We start from the raw sequence: 25,418 nt of genomic DNA, 5'->3' as shown, positions 1-25,418 counted from the left end.
GATGGGAGGACGGGGCGTAACACTGATAGCAGTTTGAGGTAGAACCTGATCTATGGATGAACAGAACTATTGCAGCTGATTCACTGTGGTGGGATGCTACGGTACGTGATCACTTGGGGGGGCCTTTTCAGGCCTGTCTAAAATCCAGTGGGAAGTCATGCAGTCAATTTGGGATGTGCAGATGAAGCTGCGATATCATGGAAGAACAGGGGCAGGAGGAGAGTGTGTGCAGCATTCGAGTGCTGTGGTGGAGAGGGAGCCGAGTGTGCTGAAGGAAAACATTACAGAGCAGGTAGCGATCCTGGGCTGCATCAAAAGCAGCATGGCCAGCAGGGCGAGGGAGGTGATTCTGTACCTCTGTTCCTCTCTTGTGAGACCTCATCTGGAGTATTGTGTCCAGTGCTGGAATCCTAAACGTGAGAAGGAGATGGAACTGTTGGAACGGGTCCAGAGAAGGCTACAAAGATGATCTGAGGGCTGGAGCACCTCCCATACGAGGACAGGCTGAGAGAGTTGGGTTGTTCAGCCTGGAGAAGAGAAGGCTCCAAGGAGATCTTGTAGTGACCTTCCAGTACCTGAAGGGGCTACAAGAAAGCTGGGGAGGGACTGTTCACAGAGGCTTCTAGTGATAGGATGAGGGGCAATGGGTGTAAACTGGAGAGAGGCAGAGTTAGACTGGACATAAGGAAGAATTTCTTCACGACGAGAGTGGTGAGACACTGGCCCAGGTTGCCCAGGGAAGTTGTGGCTGCCCCATCCCTGGAGATGTTCAGGGCCTGGTTGGAGGCGGTTGGGCATCCTGATCCAGTGGGATGACCCTGCCCATGGCAAGGGCGTTGGAACTGGATCTTTAAATTCCCTTCCAACCCAAACTATTCTATTATTCTATTATTTTGTTTGAGGAAATCGGTTTGGATATGAGATAGCGAATAGCATTTAGTACAGTTAGAAAAAAGTTTTAAAACTATGAAAGTAAAGAGGAGAAGGGTTAATTCCAACTGATCTGTGTAGATTTTGAAATGTGTGGCTTTGCTGGGACATTTTAAGGAGAAAAATGTTGTGAGTTTTTTTGATAACTATTTAGGAAATGTAAAAGATCAAATCTTACAGTTTCTAGTGTTTGCTTTTTTTTAAAAAAAAAAAACTCGCCAAAGTAGTGAGATACAAAGTTGCTGTGGAGGGGTTTGGTGCTTTTTTTGTTCACCAGGATACCAGGTATTATATGATGTGATTTAACTGAACTGAGTGTTTTAATAACATCACAAAAGAAATAGTTCATCAACCCTTAATCGTAGAATCATAGACTAATTTGGGTTGTAAGGGATCTTAAAGATCATCTAGTTCCAACCTCACTGTGATGGACAGGGACACAATGATCCTTTCTCGAATTGCTCAAAAGTTCACATCAAGTGTCCAGTATTTTGTCGTTTCACAAATGAATAATAGCATCAGGGGCTGCTTCCAGAGTAAAATCAGTAAATTTGATGCTGAGGATCTTAATAACTTAAATTGGCAGGAAAATGCCTGTGTATGGAATGCTACCTTGAAAATATCTGGACCATGATGAGTTCTGGAACAAACATCACGCATGACAATGCATATTTAGCTCTCCCAGGTCATGGACTTCTGAAATCAGGGTTTGTCTCTCATGTTGTTTTTATGTAGTTGTCCTAGAACCAGTGCCCATGGAACTAATGCAGCTGGCTGGCTGAAATCTGGGCGTAGTTGGGGTGTGCCAAGAGTACCCGTTGTTAAAGTCAAGGTATAATATATGCCTGGGTTCTTTTCTTCTGGCTTGCCCCAGTTTTCTGTAGAGACTGACATGGAAAAGTCAATTTAGGTTTCCCAGATGTGTTGGATCCTTTTACTGTAAGGTAGTGTCTGTGGTCTGTTTTGTGCCTCCCTCTGATTCCTGCAAGAAATACACCGGAACTGCCTTGTAGCACCTTTTCTAGAAACACTCCTCCGATCCCCTGCGCGTTGGGCACCAGTGGGACTCGCGTGCCAAACCTGATTTTACCATGCAGTGCTGGTAGGTGTTAAGTGCTGCCCTCAAGCTCTGACTCCTCAAGCTCCCCAGAACGTAGTGTAGTCCCCAGAATTCAAATGTTGAGCAGTGAAATTACTTCTCAACACAACTGCAGAGTTTTTATTTTCACAGCATAGAGATGCTGGTGGAATCAGGGAAATGATGCATGCTTTCCCATCCTAAATCCCACATTTGCCGTCATCACTGCTTTCCTTTGCTAGTATCCTCGTGCCTCCTCATTTTCTCCCTCTGACCTAGACATTGTTCCTCTGTATTCTGAAAGCTGCTGCAGGGATTGCCTCTCTTTGTTGCCCTCTATGGCATTACATCTCTGGACTGTCTCTGCTCCAGGTGTTTTTCACTTCCAGAGCCTGCAGGGTGTCCTGGGAGTGGGCTGGCAGTCTGGATCTTTTCCTGCAAGCAGTTCTGTGCCCTTTTCATTGTTGCACCACTTCATAGGCCACTCTTGAATTCTGTTGCAGACACCATATCCTCATGGTTACAGTGCTGTCACTGCAGTGCCTTGTAGCCTGGCTAGGGAGGGGGGATGCAAATGTCTGTGTTTTCCCTTTGTTACTTCATTTTCTGACTTCTCTGGCCCATTTTATCCATTTACAAATTTGGCAGCTCTATGAAGTGCTTATTCTTAACTGCTTTTGCTAACAATTGCCGCAGTAAACGGTAATGATAAGGAAGTGCAAATGCAATCCATTCAATAATTCCAGTGTTCTCTTTCACGCTTACTTGCTTCTTTGGTTGCCTTTATTATTTTAGAATAAGCAATGGCAGATTATACTTTTGTACATATCTGGGCGAACTGTTGTGTTTTCCATCCTGGTTTGGGAATCACAATAGATTCTTTCTATTCCCTTGTCTGTCCTTGGTTGCTGTGTCTTCTTTTCTGTTTCTGGTCATACACAGCACTTGCTGAATCTCTGTTGATACTAACCAGTGAATTATCATTATCTAACTTGTGTTAGAACTTGAATGTTGTTGTTTCCATGCTCAAAGCAGAGGAAGTAATACAAAAGGTTGAAGGATTTCACCAAATTGCCATTGTGTCTGTTTGTAGAGATCTCTGTTGCTGCCAAAACATACATCATGTTGATTTTCAAGTAGGTCAGATTGGCTTTATGTCCACAAGAACAACTGCACATGAAAGGGGAGATTCAGCTCCTGCTGTGGATATCATGGATGGAGGATGGGATCAGTACAGTCTCCGTATATGTGAAGTGAGCAACACTGATCTGGATTGTTTTTCGGATGGCTTTCCGTAATTCCAAGTATATTCAGTAGGTAGCAGCAGGCTGGCAGGGCTGCGAATGACCAGTGGCCTTAGAGGGTGTCACCTGGACTATGCAATCATTTGTCTCGTTCATACTAAAAGTGTGGGCAGTTCCTGCTCTTTGTAGATGCTACTGCTCTGGTCTGGTGAGACCCCACCTGGATTCCTGTCTTCAGCTCTGGAGTCCTCAGCACAGGAGGGACATGGAGCTGTTGGAGTCCAGAGGAGTCCAGAGGAGGCCACGGAGATTATCCAAGGACTGGAGCACCTCCCATCTGAGCACAGGCTGGGAGGGTTGGGGTTGTTCAGCCTGGAGAAGAGAAGGCTCCAGGGAGACCTTAGAGCAGCTTCCAACACTGAAAGGGGCTCCAGGAAAGCTGGGGAGGGGCTCTTGGTCGGGGAGTGCAGGGACAGGATGAAGGGGAACAGTTTTGAGTGGCAAGATGGGAGATTGAGATGAGATCTTGGGAAGAAATATTTTGCTGTGAGGGTGGGGAGGCCCTGGCCCAGGTTGCCCAGAGAAGCCATGGCTGCCCCATCCCTGGAGGTGTTCCAGGCCAGGTTGGATGGGGCTTGGAGCAACCGGATCCAGTGGGAGGTGTCCCTGCCCATGGCAGGGAGTTGGAACTGGATAGTCTCTAAGGTCTCTGCTGACCCAAACCATTCTAGGATTCTGTGCTTCTACGATTTTTTAACAGTGAGGAAGTGGCAGAGATGCTGTGATTGATAGAATTCCGTGGCTAAAGTCCCAACGGACAGAGCTACATATCCAGGAGCTTGAAAATCATATGTCTCCTTGAGAGCATCCTGAATTTGCCCTTTTATATTTCCTGTTTTATTGTGTACTTGGAAGGTGGAAGATGGCCCATAGGAAGGTTTAATCTGTGTTATTCAGGAAACAGTGCATAAGGAAATTTTTTGTTCATTAAAATCTTTGCCCACACTTTTAGGATCTTTTGGAAGCTTTATTTATTCACAGCACTATTGAGCCTGAATGAAATAAAGAAGTAAGATGGAAAACTCACAGTGTCTTACCATGCAGCTTTTTCATGGTTCGCTTTCCTCCCTTGCCTTTTACTTGAGGGCAGAACTAGGGTAGAGAAATAATTTTTGTTCGCTTCTGAAAGGTTACAGTAATAAAGAAACTCTTGTTAACATCAGAGTGTATGGCAGGCAGGAGTTTTCACAGTCTGGCATTGTTTATTTTACCAGCAATTTGGAACCTTCTACACTCTTAAAATATTGGCAAGAAAATATTTAACTGTTAACTATTCTGTGGCGTGCGTGTGTTTGAAGCCCTGGGGAGGAGGAGTGCTTGGGGAAATCGCGTTTTTCTCAGCTTCTGATTGAAACCAGAAGGTGGAGAATATTGGTAGAAGGTGAAAGCAACGCGACTTCAAATTAGAGTCTTACCCAAACGTGGAACTGATGGGTGAATGTCAAACAGGTCACGTAGGAACAGGGCTGTGCTGGGAAGTAGGGGGAAGCCTGAGGGAGGAAACACAAGTAAACCAGTCTGCCAGGCACCGCAAAAATGAATGTGAAAGTGGGATAGGAAGAAGGAGGATTTGGATTTGTCCTGGCCTCCATCACTGGAGAAAGGCTGTAACACTACGAGATGTTAGCGTCGAGTTGGACCTGTTGATTGCTTACTAATTGCATGGACTCTTAGCACCCATCACTCCATTTTGAAATGAAATAAACTTCTATTTTTGTGGAAAGATTTCTTTAGGAGAAGAGATGGGTAACTTGCAGTTCCTCTCTGATAGAAACTTGTCCTGGTCCAAAATTCCTGGAGAAAGAGTGTTTTTTAATTATTTCGCCCCCCCCCCCTCCTTCCCCAGAGGAGCACAGTCTGTTTGGTATGAGCAGGATTGTTCTTGCTCTCATTTCTGCATAAAATGTAGCCTCATCCCATGGGGTTACTAAAAGCTATGGTAAGGGTAGGAGTTGTTTTTAATTGCGCTAGCATATTTCAGGTGACATTCCTCTGGAGTCAGCAAAGGGCCCTGATGACCGGGATCCAGGGCGTCTAACGAGCTGTGGCTGTCTTGCTACAAGTCAGGGCAGGAAAAGAAACACCAGCAGAAGAGCTATTTTACTTTTAAAGTATTATTTGGCCATTTCAACATCTCCTTTTCTACACCTTTTTTATGAGAAACAGTGAACGTAGCCCTGAGGAGAAGGGCTTGGGGTGCTGGGGATGAGAAGCTCCACACGAGCTGGCAACATGCGCTCACAGCCCAGAAACCAACCGTGTCCTGGGCTGCATCCAAAACCATGGGACCAGCAGGGCCAGGGAGGGGATTCTGCCCCTCTGCTCCGCTCTGTGAGACCCCATCTGGAGCCCTGTGTGCAGCTCTGGAGTCCTGAGCACAGGAAGGACATGGAGCTGTTGGAGTGAGGCCAGAGGAGGCCACGGAGATGATCCAAGGACTGGAGCACCGCTGCTGTGAGGACAGGCTGAGAGAGTTGGGGTTGTTCAGTCTGGAGAAGAGAAGGCTCTGAGGAGACTTTATAGCGACCTTCCAGTACCGAAAGTGGCTCCAGGAAAGCTGGGGAGAGGCTCTGGATCGGGGAGTGCAATGACAGGATGAGGGGGAACGGTTTTCAGCTGAAAGAGGGAAGATTGAGATGAGATCTTAGGAAGAAATGTTTTGCTGTGAGGGTGGGGAGGCCCTGGCCCAGGTTGCCCAGAGCAGTGGTGGCTGCCCCATCCCTGGAGGGGTTCCAGGCCAGGTTGGATGGGGCTTGGAGCAACTGGATCCAGTGGGAGGTGTCCCTGCCCATGGCAGGAGGTGGAACTGGGTGGGCTTTGAGGTCGCTTCCAACCCAAAACATTCTGTGATTTTATGCTCCTATGATTTTATCTTTGCATTATCATTCTCATATCTTTGTTAATATAACTAGTGTTTCCTCGTATGTCTGATCACCTTAATCTTTTCTGTGTATTTTCTAGGTTTTTTTGATCTGTTCTGAGATGTAAAAGTAATAAATCTATGCAGTGTTTTGTATGTGGGCACACTACGGGTTTATAGCAGAATAGGGTTCCTCTTTCATTCTGCATTCCTTTCATAATAATTCCTAGAATTTATTTCTCTTTTTCTTCACAATTGAATTATTGAACTGAATTTTTTTTTAGATTTTTCCACAAAATCTCTTTAAAATCCATTTCCTGAGTTGTGGCTGCTAAACATGTTCACATTGTTGTTTAATTTTAATGATTTTTTTTTTAAATCCCAACTGCGAGTACCCTTATCGGCATTGAATATTTCTGGCCATAATTATCTGTGAAAGTTATTTTCATTTATTATTGTGTTTTCTACTACTTTGTACTTCTCTGATTCTGCTGAAATACATTTCCAAGTGGGTACCACCATCCATGGCTCTTCCACACTACTGAGTGTTACCTAACACGTTTCATTTAGTTAAGTGCTTTGTGATCCCAAGGATTTTGTTGCTTGTGACTTTTATTTAAGTTACCAGAAGTCTTTTTCTATGGACAGATCATATCTCATGGAGTAGGAAGGATACAGAATCCTGAGTGCCCTGAGAAGGTGATGGAGCGCTGTGTATCCACTGCCTCATCCAGGGAAAGAACTGGAACCCCAGATGAAACCAGCAGGAGTTGGTTTCGGAAGAGACAAAGGAAGGTGGTGGTTCTCATCACAGGAAGCAGAGCAGGGTGCTTCTTACTGAGCGTGTTTTGGACGCAGAGACTTTACTAGACAAGGTGCTTGGCATGGAGACCTTTTGAAGTTTACTATATCAACAGATATCAAGGGCTGAGGGTTGTCATGAGCTGAAATGGGATGGGAGAATATTTGGAGAAAGCATATATCAGCTTGTAGTTTTTTTCTCAGCATATTTGGCAAGGCACTGTGTTAGGTGGGCCCTTGGTCTGAGCCAGTGCAGGGTTCCTTGAGTGGGATCCTTTCTGGCAGTTGCTGAGGTTTGGCTCTGTACCATGATCACCTTTCACAACATCTCTGTAACTGCTTGTGGTGAATGTCTGCCTTAACGATTCATTTCCCTCTACCACTGCGTTCTCCAAGTGCCTCTCTTGAACTTGGTTATCTGACTTCCTTTCGGTTTATCAGACCGAATCCTTCATTCTCTTCAGAAAGTTGTTCGTGATCAGTTTTAGGCTTTTAACAATTAGGTTTTTAGAAGAGGCATTACAGGAAAACCCTCAACAACTGCTTGCCCTTACAGAGAATCAGCACGACAAAACAGAGCGCACAGCGATTTGACCTCTGATCTTTCTCTGGAGGGGCTGTCAGTGAGCTCTGCCAGCTGCACACGACAGAGAAAAAGCCCCCACGTATTTAGTACAGCTGGGATTGTACTGTGGTCGACTCTGCTGCTTTAACTGTTACCATGGCGGAGTTTCCAAATTATTAGACTCCAAGATAGAAACATTCCTCATTTTCCTGATCCTCTGCAGCTCGGGGTGACCATCTGGTTTTGCTGAGATATGTAGATAATGTTGTATAACTTGCTTTTCTAAGTCTGCGTGGAATAAACATGCTCTTAGGAGTGTTATTGATGCGGTTGTTAGGAAGGTAGCAGAGCATACAAAAGTCTTTTAGAATCATAAAATCACAGAATGGTTTGGGTTGGAAGGGACCTCAAAGCCCATCCAGTTCCACCCCCTGCCATGGGCAGGGACACCTCCCACTGGATCCAGTTGCTCAAAGCCCCATCCAACCTGGCCTGGAACGCTTCACCTTTTCCATTAACACATTGTTACATGGATTGAAGGTTTTGACAGGAACTGGTTCTGATACAATCTGCCATTTAGATATTGTTTAGGTTGATACAGTATTGAAGTAGTTTGTCACCGAATGGTGAAGAAGTCTTTCAAGACTGTTCTCTCAAGTCCTGTCCCTGCACTCCCTGATCAAGAACCCCTCCCCAGCTTTCCTGGAGCCCCTTTCAGTACTGGAAGCTGCTATAAGGTCTCCCCAGAATATATATCTACATGCCCATATGTGTGTGTAGATATAAATATACACGTATGGGTGTGTAGATAGATAGATAGATAGATAGGATGAGGGGGAATGGTTTTAAGATGAAAGGGAAGATTGAGATGAGATCTTAGGAAGAAATGTCTTCCTGTGAGGGTGGGGAGGCCCTGGCCCAGGCTGCCCAGAGCAGTGGTGGCTGCCCCATCCCTAGAGGTGTTCCAGGCCAGGTTGGATGGGGCTTGGAGCAACTGGATCCAGTGGGAGGTGTCCCTGCCAATGGCAGGGAGTTTGAATTGGATGGTCTCTAAGGTCCCTTCTGACCCAAACCATTCTAGGATTCGCTATATATAATATATATACCTGGGTGTGTTTATATTGATATTCTAAGTCATTCTTTCCAAACGCAACTTGAAAGACAATGCATAATAAGGCCTAATTGTTTGAGGAGTGATATTTTTTACCATGAAAACTTTGTCCTATGCCTCCTTCAGGAACTTCTGCCAATACTGAATGTTCCAGTAATCAAAAGTAGGAGTCATCTGATGTTGATGGCACAGTGGCTGAAAGAAGTCCCCAGAGCAGACTCAGTAATGACAGCAGAAGTGGACTCAAACCCACGTAACATGTTTTGCACAAGAAGTGAATTAGTTTTTACTGTATCAGCAAAAAAACCTACTTTGCTGTCATAACTTTGACCACTCCCAGAGCGTGGTGATGAGATAATCTATCAGTGCACCTAGTGTAAACATCGCAGAGCCTCATCTGAGTTTGAGGAGATGACTGTGCTGACCCATCTGCTGTGTACAGGTACAGGAGCACGTTGTACAGAAGAGGCTTTTTATTCTAGCAGGAATGGTAGAATGAGAATGAGGATGTGGAAACTTAAGCCAGAAAATTCAAATCTGAAATGAGATACACATGTTCCACTGTGAGGGTGATACACTTTAGCCAAACACAACTTACTGAGCTTAGTAGAGAGGGAACTCAGTGAAATGTAATGGTCTGTGAGATGCAGAGGGTCAGGTTCTATGATCTAATCATTTCTTCTGGCTGAAATCTCTTCATAAAAAAATCTAGTTCAACCATAACTTATGGCCTAAAGAGAGGAATTGCATGAAATTCAATGCTAGCGCTCATACAAGGTGCAGTTAGAAGTGTCCCTTCTGGCTTTATAGTCTATGGGTGGATTAATGTGTTAAAGTAGCTTCAGGGTGCAACACGTGCTGGCAAAAGCTGTAACAGAAAGAAACTCCTGTTAAAGTGCTTTGAAATGGTATAGCCCATGGACACCATGGCTAAGTCCGTGCTAGCATTTACGTGTGGTCTGACAGGAATGCACTTGTTGGGTGTAAATGTCCACAATCCAGTGTCCCTGCTCGGCGGGGATGATCCATACCTCGCGCTGGTTCTAGGCTGATGTGGTGGCTGAGTGTCTCTGGGCTGGCAGATCACATCAGGGCACGTTTCCACTTTGTGCATGCCGAGACTTCTCTGAAAGAGAAGAGAGATTGAGTAGGGATGAGGAGGAGACTTATTACAAAAGCAAGCTCTCGATCCAGGCAAAGACATTGCTATAGGATTGGTCCATATTAGCTTGAACTTGAAAAACTGTGCCCATACCCAAGATATTTTGGAACAAGCTGCCCAGGTAAGCAATTGAGTCCCCATCCCTGGAGGGATTTAAAAGACGTGTGGCTGTGGCGCTTCGGGACATGGTTTAGTGGTGGAGTTGACAGTGTGAGGTTTATGGTTGGGCTTGATGATTTTGAAGCTCATTTCAATCCTTAAATGAATCGATGATTGTATGATTTTCACACATATTCAGCATACACAATAAAATAGTGGACTCTTACTTGCCTAGAAAATCGATTCAAATACAAAACCTTAACTGAGACTTGAGTTGTAAATGGTCTGATATGGCCATAAGCCTGCCCAGCTGGCTGTTGGGTGATGGGTCTTGAACCCATCGAGGCTGAAGATGGGGTTCCTTGCTGCAGTGTAACAATGACAATACAGTAGTTGTACACTGTGGTCACCTTGCAGGCAGAACGCAGGATTGTGAAGTCTTCCAGTGAAAAGTTGTGATCTGTAGGAGGCTGTACATTTCTTTTTTAAAGGTCTTGTAAATGTGAGAAAATACAAAAATGTATTTCTTGTTCCGAACGAAGATAGTTCTGTGTGTCAGTTTAGGCAATGGCATATAAATTTATTCTGGTGACAGCTGTGCAGCGGTTGTTCCAAAGAAGGCAGAGGGGCTGAGTTCCTAGAAAAGCTCCAGATGTTACTGATTTCTTGCTTGTTATTAGCAATTACTCACTTGGAATTGTCCAGCAGTTTTTCTTCTTAATAACAAACTGTGGAAGAATCAGCAGGCTCATGACCAACCAGGTCATGAAACTTGCCAGTGGTAAGAACATGTGCAAGCTTAAGATGAGGCATTTCCAACAAGCGTTGATTTGCCTTCACTCATTTTTCTTGTTTTATAAAGAAGCATCTTTTCCTACGATGTTTGTGCTTAACTGGTGCCAGTTGTGTTCTTCAGCAAGTACAGTATACCTTTAAATGTAATTATATTGCCTAAGATACTGCTCCATCCCCAAAGTCATATTTTATATTTTAAACTGTTTGTCTTTTAAGATGTATTTATTGCTCTGTTTGTTTAACTTGGTTATCTCCTTCATCAGTCTATTTCTTGCTAACTTAAAGCTGCTGCTCTTTGTTTTTAGTATAGAAAGCTGCTTCCCTAGGGATGTATAGTCCAGGACTTGTCTCTGTAATGGGACTATTTGTTTTCTTTGCCCCTTGCAGTTGCCTGCTGTAACATTTGTAATATGTGTTAAGTAATCCTTGAGGTAACATTTTTATTATGTCATAAAAAGTGCGTGGCAAATATATAATAACTCATGGAATTTGTTTGTTTAAAATGGAAGGATAATTTATTGAGTGTGTTACATGAGACCTGCTCCCCCTTATTAGAGCTGCAGAAGTGCAGCTTATTTAGAAGTACGTTCTATTGAGAAAAACCACGATCTCTGACATGCATAGAAAGTTTGAGCATGGTTGGGTAGAAATGACATCATAGTTTATGTACTCAATAAAAATTTAATTAAGTCATTACAGAAGTTGCAGTCATCATTTAACCCTCTGATTTCTTATGTTTAGCTCTTTTTTTAAACATTCAGTAATAACCAGTCTCCGAATCTTGAGAGCCTGTAAAATATCTGCATGGACTTTAATAGTTTATATTAATGGGAAAATATGAGTAACTGACATGAAAGGCATTTTCCTTGTGTTTGTTCTATGTGCATTTCTATAAAGATCAACAGATAAAAAAAGATAGTGGTTTAAGGGAAGAACATGAGAACTGGGGATTTGCTGGTGTGGCAAAACCGAATTCCTATTTTGATAGAAAAGCTGTGGCATAATTACCAAGGTGAGCGCTCTTATGGGTACTACGGAAGCATTTAGGAGATGGGGTTCATGCTGTCCTCAGTATTAAATGTCAGATATCTGAGTTTACACAGCTTACCCTTAGCCCCGTGATAAACTCTGCATCACCAGTATTGTTTATTCCACAGCAGAACTGGTGCCCTGCTCTGCATTCCTGTTTGCAGTTCCTTTTTTGTATAACCTGTCTCCAAATGCAGTCTTGTACACAATTGTTCTGTCAGTGCAGCGATGAAAATAATGCTCCTTGTCCTTCGTGCTTAGGTTGGATGTGAGATCTGTAGAAAAGGAATGCTTGGTATTCAGCACAGGAAGGACATGGAGCTGTTGGAGTGAGTCCAGGGGAGGCCACAAGGATGATCCAAGGCCTGGGGGACATCCCGTATGTGGACAGCCCGAGAGAGTTGGGGCAGTTCAGCTTGGAGATGAGAAGGCTGCGGGGAGACCTTAGAGCAGCTTCCAGGACTGAAAGGGGCTCCGGGAAAGCTGAGGAGGGGCTCCTGATCAGGGAGTGCAGGGAGAGGATGAGGGGGAAGGGTTTTCAGCCGAAAGAGGGGAGATTGAGATGAGATCTTAGGAAGAAATGCTTTCCTGTGAGGGTGGGGAGGCCCTGGCCCGGGCTGACCTGGGAAGTGGTGGCTGCCCCATCCCTGGAGGTGTTCCAGGCCAGGTTGGGTGAGGCTTGGATCAACCAGTGGGTGGTTGGAACTGGATGGGCTTTAAGGTCCCTTCTAACCCAAACCATTCTGGGTTTCTGTGATCTCTTAGGTATCTGATGAGAGTCAATACTTGAACCAGCTTTGTGAATTGAAGTGTAGCACTCGGGAGAGCAACTGTTTATTGAATAGGTTTGTGGATAGAAGTTAAAACTGCTGGTGAAGGGAACATGCGATTTGTAATAGGGAGGTGCACACAAGGTGTCTCAGCCATCACTCTGGACCTCGCAGCTAATTTCTTTTGGATCTGACTTCAGCTCGCATGGTCTTTAGCATTGACTGTGATGGCCCGTCCAGCTCTGCAGTCCAGTTTAGGAAAAGCACTGAAAAACCTCCTGAGTTTCTGAAAGAGCTGTGTGAATGAATCAGTCTGAAACCCTGCTTAGTCGTTTAACTTACAGAGGAGCCTCATTATCCGAGCCTGTGCTGCCACTGAAAGGACAGCCTTGCCTGCGCTCTCCCCAGCTGCTCTTTCTCTCCGCTTGTGGAACTGTGTGTCAGCGCTGTTGGCTGAGGATTTTTCTGCCATTCATACATTCTGAGTAACACTGCCTTTCGTTGGTGTAGAGAATTAACAGTGCTGGATTGCACGTTGTTCTAAAATGTTAGACTGTGCTAATACTGTTACTTAGCCAAATGTGGGCCAAGGCACTGCCATCGCCTGCTTGGAGTGGAACTGGTAATATTTTCTCATCATTCCCCTTTCAATCCAATACAGATGGTTTTCTGGTTTATTTTTCAGATAAATTCTGTTGTCCTAAAGGAAGATATGAGAAGTATGGTAGAAAACTTCTATGCAGCTCTGTTTGGATATGATGAGGTAAGAAGGATGTTGGGCCATCTAGTTCAGAATGCTCCAGATGGGTGAAATACTCACTTTACATAGCTTTGGAGAAACATTACCGTATGGAAGCAGATTTCTTAGCTATTGTGATCATCTTATCCCTTGAATTAAAGAGTTTTTAAGAAAAAAGAAAGCACACAGTGTATTGATTTAAACTGTGGGAGGTGTCCCTGCCTGTGGCAGAGGGGTTGGAGCTGGATGATCTTTAAGGTCCTTTCCAACCCAAGCCATTTAAGGATTCTGTGACATGAAGGAGAGGTGTTCTTTGTACTGCTTCACCATCACTGCTTCACCATCAGGAAGTCATTTCCTTCCTCTCAATCCCTCTACACTTTGAAAGCAGAGAGAGTATTTACAAGGACTCTACGTGAGAGGGTATTTATAGGAAGTATGCAACAAGGAGGCAAAAGCACCACAGCACACAAGGGTCTGCTGGACTTTCAGGAAGAAAATACAATTATATCAGCCGTTTTAGTAGTTATTTTTTTTGCTCTAGAGAGTGCCACTCTTCAGATGCTCTTCCTGTTCACATGGTGATGTTATTTTTTTTGCATGGTGGTTTGCATTTTAATGTCTTGTAAACTTCATAGAGTTGTGGACGGTGTTACTCGTGCAAGGCTTTGATCTGGATTTAAGCGTAGCCAAGATGTGCCTGCCTCTGCCTGTCACTTGGTTTTCTTTTTCTTTTCCCTTTTTGTTCACAGTATTTTTGGAAAGAAAATCTCTACTTAAATTGAAGACAATTGTTGACCTTTTTTACTTTTTACTGAATATTTAAAGACCTCTCTTGCCTTTGACAAGTGTACAAGCACGAGACAGGAGTTACAAGACTGTGATGGTAGAACCACATAATCCAAAAAGGCAATAGAAGTGGGAGAGAATTTAGACAAAAAGCGCTTCTTGTCTAAGCCAAATTTAATAGTAGCTTTCAGTGGAAAGATCTAGATGGTTCTTGAGATCTCTTATTCTCATTTAGAACGAAAAATAGAAAAGGAAAGCAAAATAGCAAAGTCCTGACTACATTACTGCCACTTTGTATTAAATATCCTTCAGTTTTTTCTTTTCCAAGTGTCGCGGGCTCCATGCAATTCTGTGAATTGGTGCTGTCTTCTCTGTTAAGGCCACAATTTTTATGGTGAAGGTTTTAGAACATAGAAATGAATTATCTGCTCCTACATTAGGAATATCCTGTCCCAATTCTTTTCCAAATCAACTTGCCAGAGTATTTGTTACAGGCTGCTCTGTGAATACATTTTAAGGCCAGGGTTGTTTTTCCATTCTGGGAAAGAATGATGATGCCTTTTCATATGTGCAGTCCATAGCAGCCGTAGGCTTTGAGACAGCCAATGTTGTCTGTTGCTGAGTAATGTGATTGTCGTGCATTCAGACCCTCTTCACCTGCGGTTCTTAATCCCCCTCTGTATTTCCTTTAGGGAATCTTGTCTGATGATCATGTTCTGGCAGCAGCTCTTTGGAGAAACCTTTTTAACAGGAACTGTGAGGACCCTCGGCATCTGGAGTTACTGGTAGAGTACGTGCGCAAACAGGTACACAACAGCTCACAGTGCGACTTCTCTTCAGTCTCTTGTTTAGACTATTAAATATTTATTTGTATATCTGTATATCCTTGTATATCTGTAACTTAGTTCTTCTCCTAAATACAACTGATTTTTATGTTCAGTAGTTGTCCCCCTGTACTCAGCACTGGTGAGACCACACCTTGAATCATGGGAGACCTCATCACTCAACCTCCTTGCTCCAACGTCCTTTCCAGGAGCTGCAGAGGGCAGTGAGGTCTCCCCTCCACCTTCTCCAGACTAAACAGCCCCAGGGCCCTCAACCGCTCCCACAACCCCTGTTCTCCAGACCCTTCCCCAGCTCCATTTCCTTCTCTGGACACACTCCAGCCGCTCAATGTCTTTCCTGGAGTGAGGGGCCCAAAATTGAACCCAGGATTTGAGGTGCGGCCTCACCAGTGCCGAGTGGAGTGAGGTGATCCCCTTCCCTGCTCCTGCTGCCCATCCCATGGCTGATCCAAGCCAGGAGGCTGTAGGCCCTCTTGCCCACCTGGTCCACCACTGGCTCATGTTCAGCCACTGTCAACCAGTGGTTCTATGATTCTGTGTTCATCTCCTCAGCTCATATGCTTTTATATTTAAATCTTAAATGTTGCCTGCTGGCCAGGCTTTTTTCTGTAGTGAAAAGTCTTGGTCTATGTGAAACCACTTTCATGAGAGCACGCCATGTAGATGATGTGTAGCAGTGTGTCATCTGAATTACCTGCCAGGAAGATAAAATTACTCATGTTGGCTTTCTGTGGCTCTTTGTCCTGTTGTCAGACTTTGTGAGGAAGCATTAGCTAAGGTATTAGTAGACAACCTTACGCAGTTAACTCCGGTGGATCTGCAGATCCTTATCTCCTAGCCTTTCCTTGATGCTTAAGCCATCATAAATTATCTTTTTAGTCACACAACAAATGGCAAAGTATGCCAAGATTTCCCTGTTCTGCTTTCCTTCTGGCTCACGTAGCACCTGAGGAAGTTTGGGTGATGGAACACCTTGCGCTAACATCCTATCTTTGCAGATGCAGCACTTGGACGCACTGAGCGGGGAGGATCTGCTGCTGACAGGCGAGGTGAGCTGGCGGCCACTCGTGGAGAGCAACGCCCGCAGCATCCTCAAACCCCCTTCCCCTGTTTACAATGACGAAGGACTCTGAGAGCATCAGTGTTTCTATCTGTGTGTCAGATCGGCTCGGGAAGCATGCCTGGAATTGAACTGGGCTGAGGCTGTGGGGTCAGGATGGAAAGTCTGCTGTTGAAAAGAAATTATTTAATTAGATACGCTATCCGTGGTGACTCGGTAGCAAATTGGACTCTTCTGAATATTCACCTGCAAATAAATGCTAGTTGGTTTGAGAACCTCTATCCTTTCTATGGCACTGAGTGGTCCTTGCTGACAAATGGAAAGACCTGCCTTCTGTCTGTAGGAGACCAGGCATTTCACCGTGGCTTAGAGTTCTCTCCAGAAGGTGTTTCTGTCCTTTGCCTTGTTTGGTGAGCTGCTACACAGAGACACAGCGGTGTTCCTCTGCTCTCGAATGGCTGTGGATGCAAATCTGAGCTCTGCAGATTAGATGCTGATGTATTTTAAAAGCCTGATATCAAGATGGAACGGTCCATTTTTGCTTTAGTGGCATTAAGAATTGCTTTAACAGATTCTGAAGGGTTTTCTGTGAAAATCCTTTTTAGGAACTCTCTGCTCTGTTGCATAAGGGTCGGAGGATGCAATGGATACTGCACAGTCCCTAGGAATCCTCTGTGAATCCAAGAATCTCACCTTAATGAGAAGAAAGGCCAAACCGTGGCTAGGCTGTCACTCAAAGCTGCCTGAGAGTACTTGGGTTTTCAGTCTGCCTTGCTGATATTTCCATATTCTTTTCAGAGTTGTGGTCTAAGAATTTCTCCATGAAAAGAACATCTCTGTTTCTGTCCGTGGCTCTTAATGTGACAGGACCGTGCTATCCATCATCCCACAAAGCAGTGGTTTGGGCCTTTTGAACAAGAGCTGTCAACCCCAGCCCTAACTTTCTGCGGCTGGGCAGGCAAATTACGCCAACACAGTAGTTATGGGAGCAAGAACTCCGTGGATTAAATCAGCCGAGGCTGAGGTGTGCTGCGTGGGTGGATGGATTGTGTGTGTACTGAGGCTGGAGGTGCGCGGATCGCCAGTCTGTTTCCGGATCAGGCACAAAACCAGTTTTCATTTCTCTCCTGTCGCAAATCCTGGTCAATAATAAATGTCAGTTTGGGTAAAACTGATGTGTGTGTGTGTATGTGTGTGTTCTCTGCGTTTCTGATAAGATTAAGCCCTGTAATATCAGGACTTAGTCCTAATAAAACTATTAAACAAAAATCGAAGGTGATAATCCTTAATTTATTAAATTAATCCTCAATTTGTAAATCGTTAATCCGGTGAAAGTGTGACCGTGCCTGGCTGTGCCTGTTTTTCCTCCCGAAGCTGCTTGCTTCATATCTGACATCCCTTCTCCACGTAAGGAGCAGTGGGATGCAGAGCGTCGGTTCCTAAACACTGGCTTGCAGGGTGTTTTTTTTCACTCAGAGGGAGCTTTCTGTGGATAAAAAAGGCATTCTGTTATTTTTTTTCCAAGGCGAACTTCCTCAGTTTAACTTGTTATAAAATGAGTCATGTAAAGAAACCCTCTCTGTGTGAGGTGTATCCCTTCTCTGTGAAAACATTACAGACCAAACAACTTGCTTGCAGTTTATTTAAGATGCTTTTGTTGAAAGCTGAGCTAAGCAGAGAAACCTCTTATGTGTGAAGTATTATACAGTGTGTGTGAGATAATAACACCTTGTAATTCATTACAGCTGGGCTGTATTTACATAAAAGAAGGCTGAGCTGTGTAGGAATTTGCTGATTAATTTATTTTTAATGAGAGTGAAGTATACCAAGTACCAAAATAAACTTTACTTTGTGTATCTTACTGCTCCTGAAATAGGTGGAAAAATTAATGGTAGATATTTTGGCTCAAAGCTACATACATTAATTCATATACAAAACAGTCATTTAAACTTTAACCCCTTTCCTGCGATGTAATTTAAACCTGAGCTCACATTATTCATGCCATGGGAACACGGGACCAGGATTACACCACCATCCAACCCGGTGCAGCGCACAGGTCAGAGGTTGTGTCGTGTTTGTGAAGCCAGCAAGCGAGTGAAGTTAATGGGACCACTGGTCTGGAGGTGACAATCATAGAATCATGGACTGGGTTGGGTTGGGAGGGACCTCAAAGCCTATCCAGTTCCAACTCCCCTGCCATGGGCAGGGACACCTCCCACTGGATCCGGTTGCTCCAAGCCCCATCCAACCTGGCCTGGAACACCTCCAGGGAGCCACCACTGCTCTGGGCAACCTGGGCCACAGCCTCCCCACCCTCATCATGAAGAATTTCTTCCTAATGCCTAATTTAAATCTTGCCCCTTCCAATTGAAATGCCTTTTGTACTCTGAATATTGACAGCCACGTGGTCAGAATTGAACCCTTTCCTATGTTTATGGGCAGGAGGCTCCAGAAGTCACGGTGCCAGGTTGTGGTCGTTGGCGTCTGCTTTGGCGCTTTTATTAATGTGAGAATAAAGACCTATAATCACGGCGTTCCACTTGTTCCATAAAACGCCTCCAAGCAGCCCGCTGTCGCAGGGCTGAGCCAGCAGCCAGGGTGTGTTTTGGACAGACGTGTGTGGGGCCTGGTAAGAGAATAAGGCAGAAACTGTCTGTGAATGAAAAGGGAAATCTGTTAGAGAGGAAAAATACACTGGAGGCTACGGAGAGTAAGAGAAGACTTTGCTTCCCTGCTGTTAGTTACCTGGAGAGAGGATTTGGATGTAGGCTATGACCCCTCTTACTCCGGAGAGGCGTGTGCCAATAGGCTACAAACGTCCCATTGCCAATATCTTCTGTATAAGATGTCTTTACAAACAGGAGTTGGAGTCCTTGAGAGAGAACACGTTTCCAGTAGCAAAACCTGCCCCCTGCCAGCATTACAGCAGCAAAGAGGAGCAGTTAAAAGCGATTCCGTTGCACAGGGCTGCTTGAAATGCTGCGGAATGCAGGGTTTGTGAACTGAGCCCATCTTTCCCCAATTTGGAGTGGTTTTAAAGGTGGAAGGTGTTTTTGGGGTTGGAGGGGATCTCAAAGCCCATCCAGTTCCACCTCCTGCCATGGGCAGGGACGCCTTCCACTGGATCCAGTTGCTCCAACCCCATCCAACCTGGCCTGGAACACCTCCAGGTGAAGGTGACTGAAGGTGATTTGCTTATGGATGGTTCTTTGTTTCTGCTGCTGGGTTTGTTGAAAGTGGTCTCAGGGCGTCGGCTTGGGGACACTTACTGTATTTTAAGTGAATATAAACATGCGTGTTTCTTCTGGAAGGAGCCACGTTGAGCACTTGATCACCCAACCTGATCTCCTGTCTCATACACGGAATTTGGACATCGCCCATTATTCCAAGGGACTTGTTCCTCCAGCTTTCCCAGGTGCCTTAAAATCAAAAGACATGAGCCTATAGGAAGCACTCATTATTTCATCTAGATCTTAGCTTTCTTGTTGCTGAGAGCAGAAAAGAAGGGCCAATGCTCAACATCTTCCCTTCCTTCTCTGCTATTTTGCACTGGTGGGAGAGTTTCTCTTCATGTTCTGCCCACTGGGTCAAACTTTGGGAAGTCTCTTCCTCCAGAGAAACGTTTTGGAGTGGGTGGGGAGTCACCTCATACCCTTTGGTGCTTACTCTGTATTTCAGGTGGTTCAGTGTTTTTTTATATCCTCTCGGCTTCTGCATTCACACCACCTTTCGGTGTCTCCTCCTAACAGTTTTCTGCTGCTTCTTTAAAGAGCCGAAGTGCTAAGAGTGCAGACACCCCTGATGAATCCACATGTCCTGTGCTCTACCTGTTGAAGTACAATTGCCACTTCCCAGATTTCTGACTCCTATCTTCACCTTCGCTAAAGTTTCTGAAGTAAGACCTTGTCTGCAGGGTTTTGGAAGTAGGAGAGTCTGGAAGAATATGAGAGTGGGTAACAGGGTTATGGAATGGCTCCTTCGCAGGGACTGTGATTGCAGAAACAGTCGCCATCCCCTCCCAGCTGCTGCTCACCACGGCTTTGCTGTTCTTCATAGAATCCAGGAATGATTTGGTTCAGAAGGGACCTCAAAGCCCATCCAGTTCCACCCCCTGTCATGGGCAGGGACACCTCCCACTGGATCCGGTTGCTCCAAGCCCCATCCAACCTGGCCTGGAACACCTCCAGGGATGGGGCAGCCACCACTGCTCTGGGCAACCTGGGCCAGGGCCTCCCCACCCTCACAGGAACATATTTCTTCCTAAGATCTCATCTCAATCTCCTCTCTTTCAGCTGAAAAACATTCCCCCTCATCCCATCCCTGCACTCCCTGATCCAGAGCCCCTCCCCAGCTTTTCTGGAGCCCCTTTCCACGCTGGAAGCTGCTCTAAGGTCTCCCCACAGCCTTCTCTTCTCCAGGCTGAACAGCCCCAACTCTCTCAGCCTGTCCTCACACAGGAGGTGCTCCAGTCCTCAGATCATCTCTGTGGCCTCCTCTGGACTCGCTCCAACAGCTCCATGTCCTTCCTGTGCTCAGGACTCCAGAGCTGCACACAGGGCTCCAGGTGGGGTCTCACAGAGCGGAGCAGAGGGGCAGAATCCCCTCCCTGGCCCTGCTGGTCCCATGGCTTTGGATGCAGCCCAGGACACGGTTGGTTTCTGGGCTGTGAGGGGCACGTTGCTGGCTCATGTGGAGCTTCTCATCCCCAGCACCCCAAGCCTTTCTCTTCAGGGCTGCTCCCAATCCATTCTCCGCCCGGGCTGGGTTTGTGCTGGGATTGCCCCGACCCAGCTGCAGGACCTTGCCCTTGGCCTTGTTGAGGTTTCCTGCTTTGTTTGATCTCTTTATCTGATCCCTGCTCTCTCCTTTTTAATAAACTCTAATCCAAAAGACGTTGTTCTTTTCTCCACAAGAGCCTGCGATGAGCCGTGCCCCGTTGGTTCTGCTGAACCGCGCTGCGTCACGCTCCTGTGGGCCTTTGTCATCCTGAGCCTGGATTCACCTCTTCCAGCAGCCCTGGTGCTGGTGCTTCCATCACTCCACAGCATCCTTTAGGGATGAATATCTCCATCTTTTGGACACACTGTGCCTGCGCAGCCCTCAGCGCTGTCTGTCTGTCCCTGAAATCATGAGAAATCAAGGGGAGGGCAGAAACTCACACAGGAGCCTTGAAGGCTGGCAAGGACATCAGCAAGACCCTGAGGCTCGATGTGAGTGGGACAGGCTCTGCTGCTCAGGCAGTTGTGCTGAGCTTGTGAAGGGTCCACCTCTCTTCTCTACCTGCAAAGGCAGCATCGCCCACTGGTGCTGTGGGCTGCGCTGGGATGGGTGGGAGTAGTCCCATGATCCTTCACAGATTCCTCCAGTGTGCTTTGTTTCACCGCTGCCCCTTCCCCTGGTGTTTAGGACTGCCCTGAGCATCCTCTATGTCTTCTCCCTGAAGTTGCTGAACATGTTGAGGGAGTACTTGTTTTGCTTACAGTCATTCAACCTGCTTAGCAGCTTGCTCTGCTCATTTGTGGGACAGCAGAGATGTTTGGGCCTCATCCTTCCAGTGGGAATGCTGAGCGGGAGCTCGCAGGAGCGTGATTCCACCTCCTGCTGTTACGTTTCAGTGGCTGCTCTGGATGTGCTGGGAGCAGCCAGCGAGCCCAGGGCGAGGGGCAACAGATCTGCTTGAGGGGCCCTGGGGCAGAACGGTGTGAACCAACCAGAAATACCAGCTGTCCTGTTCCTCTTGTCTTGTACAGGGATGTTCGGGCAGGAGGACCCTGCAATGTGGTACTGAGGCGGGGTTCTGTTGGTGTTGGCGTGCTGCTGCAGCTTTCCTGCGAGGTAAGAGCTCCATCATGCTTATTTAGGAAGCAAAGAGTCTTGCACATGCAAAACCTTCATTAACGATTACGTCACTGGCTACACGAGTGAGCTCGGCTCATTTGTTCCTCATCCCACCCGCCAGCCTCCCGGGCTGCCCCACATCCTGTCAAAGCCAGGCATCCGAGGGAGATTTGCTCATTGTCCCACATCCTTCCCCTCATACCCTCTTCCTGCTGGTAACTGGGCCCATCCATGTTCCCCATCCATGTTGCCCATCCATGTTCCCCATCCATGTTCCCCATCCATGTTCCCCATCCGTGTTCCCCATCCACGTTCCCCATCCATGTTCCCCATCCGTGTTCCCCATCCGTGTTCCCAACTCTATTTCAGAAGGAGAGAAGGAAGAGGTACCTGAAGGTACTTTTTCACATGCTCAGTACTGGGTGGCACCCCAAGGAAGAGGCACACTGGGATCCTTCTCATGACAGCCATGAAGAGATACCCTGAGGAGCTCAGGGCTGGACCTCCAAGGGCCACTGGAGTGACACCATGGCCACATAATGGCTTCCCTACGCAGCACATGAGTGGTAGGGACCTCAGAGAAGCAACTGGAAAGAACCTGAGTGCCGGGCACCTCACTGAGCAGGGAGCCAGCAGAGCTGGAGGGTTGTCCATCTTCCCTGCCAGAGGTCACATCGTTTGGCTGACAGCTGGCAGCTGGTGTCCAGCGCTCTCCTCCAGCTGAGCAGGAGCAAAGCCATCTCTCCCCTGATTTGGAAGAGTCTTAATAAAATGAAACAAGGAATTTTGTACCACCACTGTGCTTAGAAGAATGATTCCATAATGCCATGGTCGGGAAGCACGGACAAAAAACTGGGAGACTTGACTGTGCTCTGCTCTGTCTGTGAGTTTGGATCTCCCTGCAGTAACTGAAATCCGGGCTTCTCTCATCCAGCCGTGCTCGCCATTTCCACCTGGCAACGTTTACATGTTGCTATGCAGATGCCTTCCAGAAAAGCCCGTAGGTAAGTGGGATTTGAGCCCTGTGATGATTTGTGGTGGAGGATGTGGACTTCGATCTGAAATAGAGAGGGGCAGAAAAGCAAATCTGGCTTCTCCTGCTCCTGAGTGAGTGCTCTCCAAGAAGGTGCTGTCAGGAAGCAACTTGGCATGCGTTTGTACTGGAAGAGGAAGCAGCAGGTACGTCTTATGGAAAGCCCAGGGAAGGTGTTTGTGTTTGGTGAGCCCTGAGAACATGGAGTGGAACACAAGTATTGCCCAATGTTCAGATCCTGACTGAGCTCACGTATTGCCCAGAGTAGAGCTGCCTAAGGACATCGACTGGCAAGTGGGAGTTGGGGTGTGTGTAGAGGGAATTTTCCCCTTGTCTTTCTCCATCGGTTGCAGAAGGTGTGTCGACAACACTTCCAGATGAGATCCTTGCTTTTAGCTGGCAAAAAGTGGCTGATGTGATTCCCACATCCTCATCCAAGTGGAGGTAAACCTCGGTCCCTGACCTTGGTGGCCTGAGCTGTGCCGCTCAGCAGAGAGAGGTAAGCACTGTCACGGCACGTTTCATCCAACCCATTTCAGATGCCACCTGCAGGGCAAGGCACCTGCCTCCATGGAATCTCTACCTCTCCCCACCGACACTGAAGAAGCCCAACCTGACAGCCTTGGCTGGAGATGTGCTTTCATGAGCTGAGGTCCATCAAAAATTATGGGAGGGAGAGGAGATCATTACCAGACTCTGACAGGAGAGAGTGGAAATCCCTGTACTTTACAGAATCATAGAATCCTAGAATGGTTTAGGGTCGAAGAGACCTCAAAGCCCATCCAGTTCCAACTCCCTGCCATGGGCAGGGACACCTCCCACTGGATCCGGTTGCTCCAAGCCCCATCCAACCTGGCCTGGAACCCCTCCAGGGATGGGGCAGCCACCACTGCTCTGGGGAACCTGGGCCAGGGCCTCCCCACCCTCACAGGAAACATTTCTTCCTAAGATCGCATCTCAATCTCTCCACTTTCAGTTTAAAACCCTCATCCTCTCCCTGCCCTCCTTGATCCAGAGCTCCTCCCCAGCTTTCCTGGAGCCCCTTTCCGCACTGGTAGCTGCTCTGGGGTCTCCCTGCAGCCTTCTCTTCTCCAGGCTGAACAGCCCCAGCTCTCGGATAAGCTGTCTACTCATGATTCGTCCCAGCTGGCTTAGAACTTACTGTCTGAATGTGCTGGGTTACGCTTGGGCATGGCTGTCTCTCTCCTGGTGATTATTAGAGAGCACATCGAGCTCTTAGACAGCTTAATTTAGCCCTGATGAACACAATCTCCAGGGGGTTCGTGACTTGCAGATAAAAGGCTAACTGATTAGATCAGCTATCCAGCCAGTTCTTCACTCTCCGGTTAGTCTCTGTGGAGTTCGGTAGCTCCAGGCCGACGGAGCTGACTGGGGTGGGGAGGTCTGGGGCCTTCCCAGGAATCAAACCCTATAACCCAAAATGAGTTATACAGCAGGTATGTTTATTTCCAGCGCTGGGGTGCAAGGGGGCTCTCCTCGTAGCTTGCACACCGTATAACTTAACAAGCAGCTGCTTAAAGTGTAAAGACATGCAGAGGTATAAGCGCCTACTACATAGTCATACCCTCTCCCCGCTTCGTATTATAATTAGTTCTGGAAAGTTCGCTCCAGTCTTGCGCCTGCGTAGTGCCTCCTGATGGCCGTGGGCCGGGGTCTTAGGGATGAAGTAGGAAGTCTTCCTCGGGATGAATATTTTTCTTCTTGAACTTTGCACAGACTCAGTCTCCTCCGGCTGTTTTCAAACTCCTGAATCAAATGCCACCAGCTTCCTGCATTCCAATGCCCACTGATCAGTAAACTGCTGCTAGCTGCTCCTTCCTTATCAGCTTCCAAGGTCTTCAAGGGAAACAAAGCCAAGCTCTCATGAACGCTCCCAACCCCCCATTGTCTGCATTCATTCATCACTGCGCACGGTTCTCCGCGTGCTGTGTTGTGTTCTGGGTGTTGCACTCCTAACACAGCATTTGAAATCACACAGTGGTATTCTGCCTGTATTGTTTCTCCAAAAATAACTCCACGATGCTTTGGGAAATCTGGAGTTAACTGATCAGCGTGTGGACCGTACCTGAGGGTGGGGAGATCCTGGCCCAGGTTGCCCAGAGCTGTGGTGGCTGCCCCATCCCTGGAGGGGTTCCAGGCCAGATTGGATGGGGCTTGGAGCAACCAGATCCAGTGGGAGGTGTCCCTGCACGTGGCAGGGAGTGGAACTGGATGGGCTTTGAGGTCTCTTCCAACCCAAAACATTCCTTGATTCTATGATATCCAAAAAGATGGTGTTTTGGCTTCTGTGTTGGGTGTCAGAGTAGCAGAGCTCGGGCTCCCAAGGAACAGTAAGGAGGAGCATTAGCTGTGGCTCAGGGATGAATAATTGGTGGAGTCTGATTCCACAAATATCACTTGGGATATTTGTATTTCATTATATCTGACATCGAGAAGCATGTTTGATTTGGAGCTAATTTCATGTAGGAACAAGTTTCAGCATCTGCATTTACACTGTGAACACAATGAGGGACAAAACAGGTTAGAGCCTGCTTGGCCAAGGGTGGGGACCTCTCATTCAGCAAGGGGAGGGCAGTGCATAAATCAGTT

General features: G+C 46.6%; 1 protein-coding gene across 1 annotated transcript in view; it reads left to right on the top strand.

Annotated features, from left to right (window-relative positions):
• LOC104063215 (ubiquinol-cytochrome-c reductase complex assembly factor 1) overlaps positions 1-17,713 on the top strand; it is a 45,949-nt gene extending 28,236 nt beyond the window's left edge. Inside the window, exons 8-10 of the mRNA XM_054081578.1 lie at positions 13,190-13,267; positions 14,725-14,838; positions 15,876-17,713. Of these exons, the coding sequence (XP_053937553.1) occupies positions 13,190-13,267; positions 14,725-14,838; positions 15,876-16,010 (327 nt within the window). The 3' untranslated portion in view covers positions 16,011-17,713. The remainder of the gene's footprint in view (positions 1-13,189; positions 13,268-14,724; positions 14,839-15,875) is intronic.
• Positions 17,714-25,418: the final 7,705 nt, after the last annotated feature.

Source organism: Cuculus canorus, chromosome 16 (genome assembly GCF_017976375.1).
Source record: "Cuculus canorus isolate bCucCan1 chromosome 16, bCucCan1.pri, whole genome shotgun sequence".
Classification (NCBI taxonomy): domain Eukaryota; kingdom Metazoa; phylum Chordata; class Aves; order Cuculiformes; family Cuculidae; genus Cuculus; species Cuculus canorus.
The sequence above is the reverse complement of the archived record's forward strand: the minus strand, read 5'-3'. Positions and strand labels throughout refer to the sequence as shown.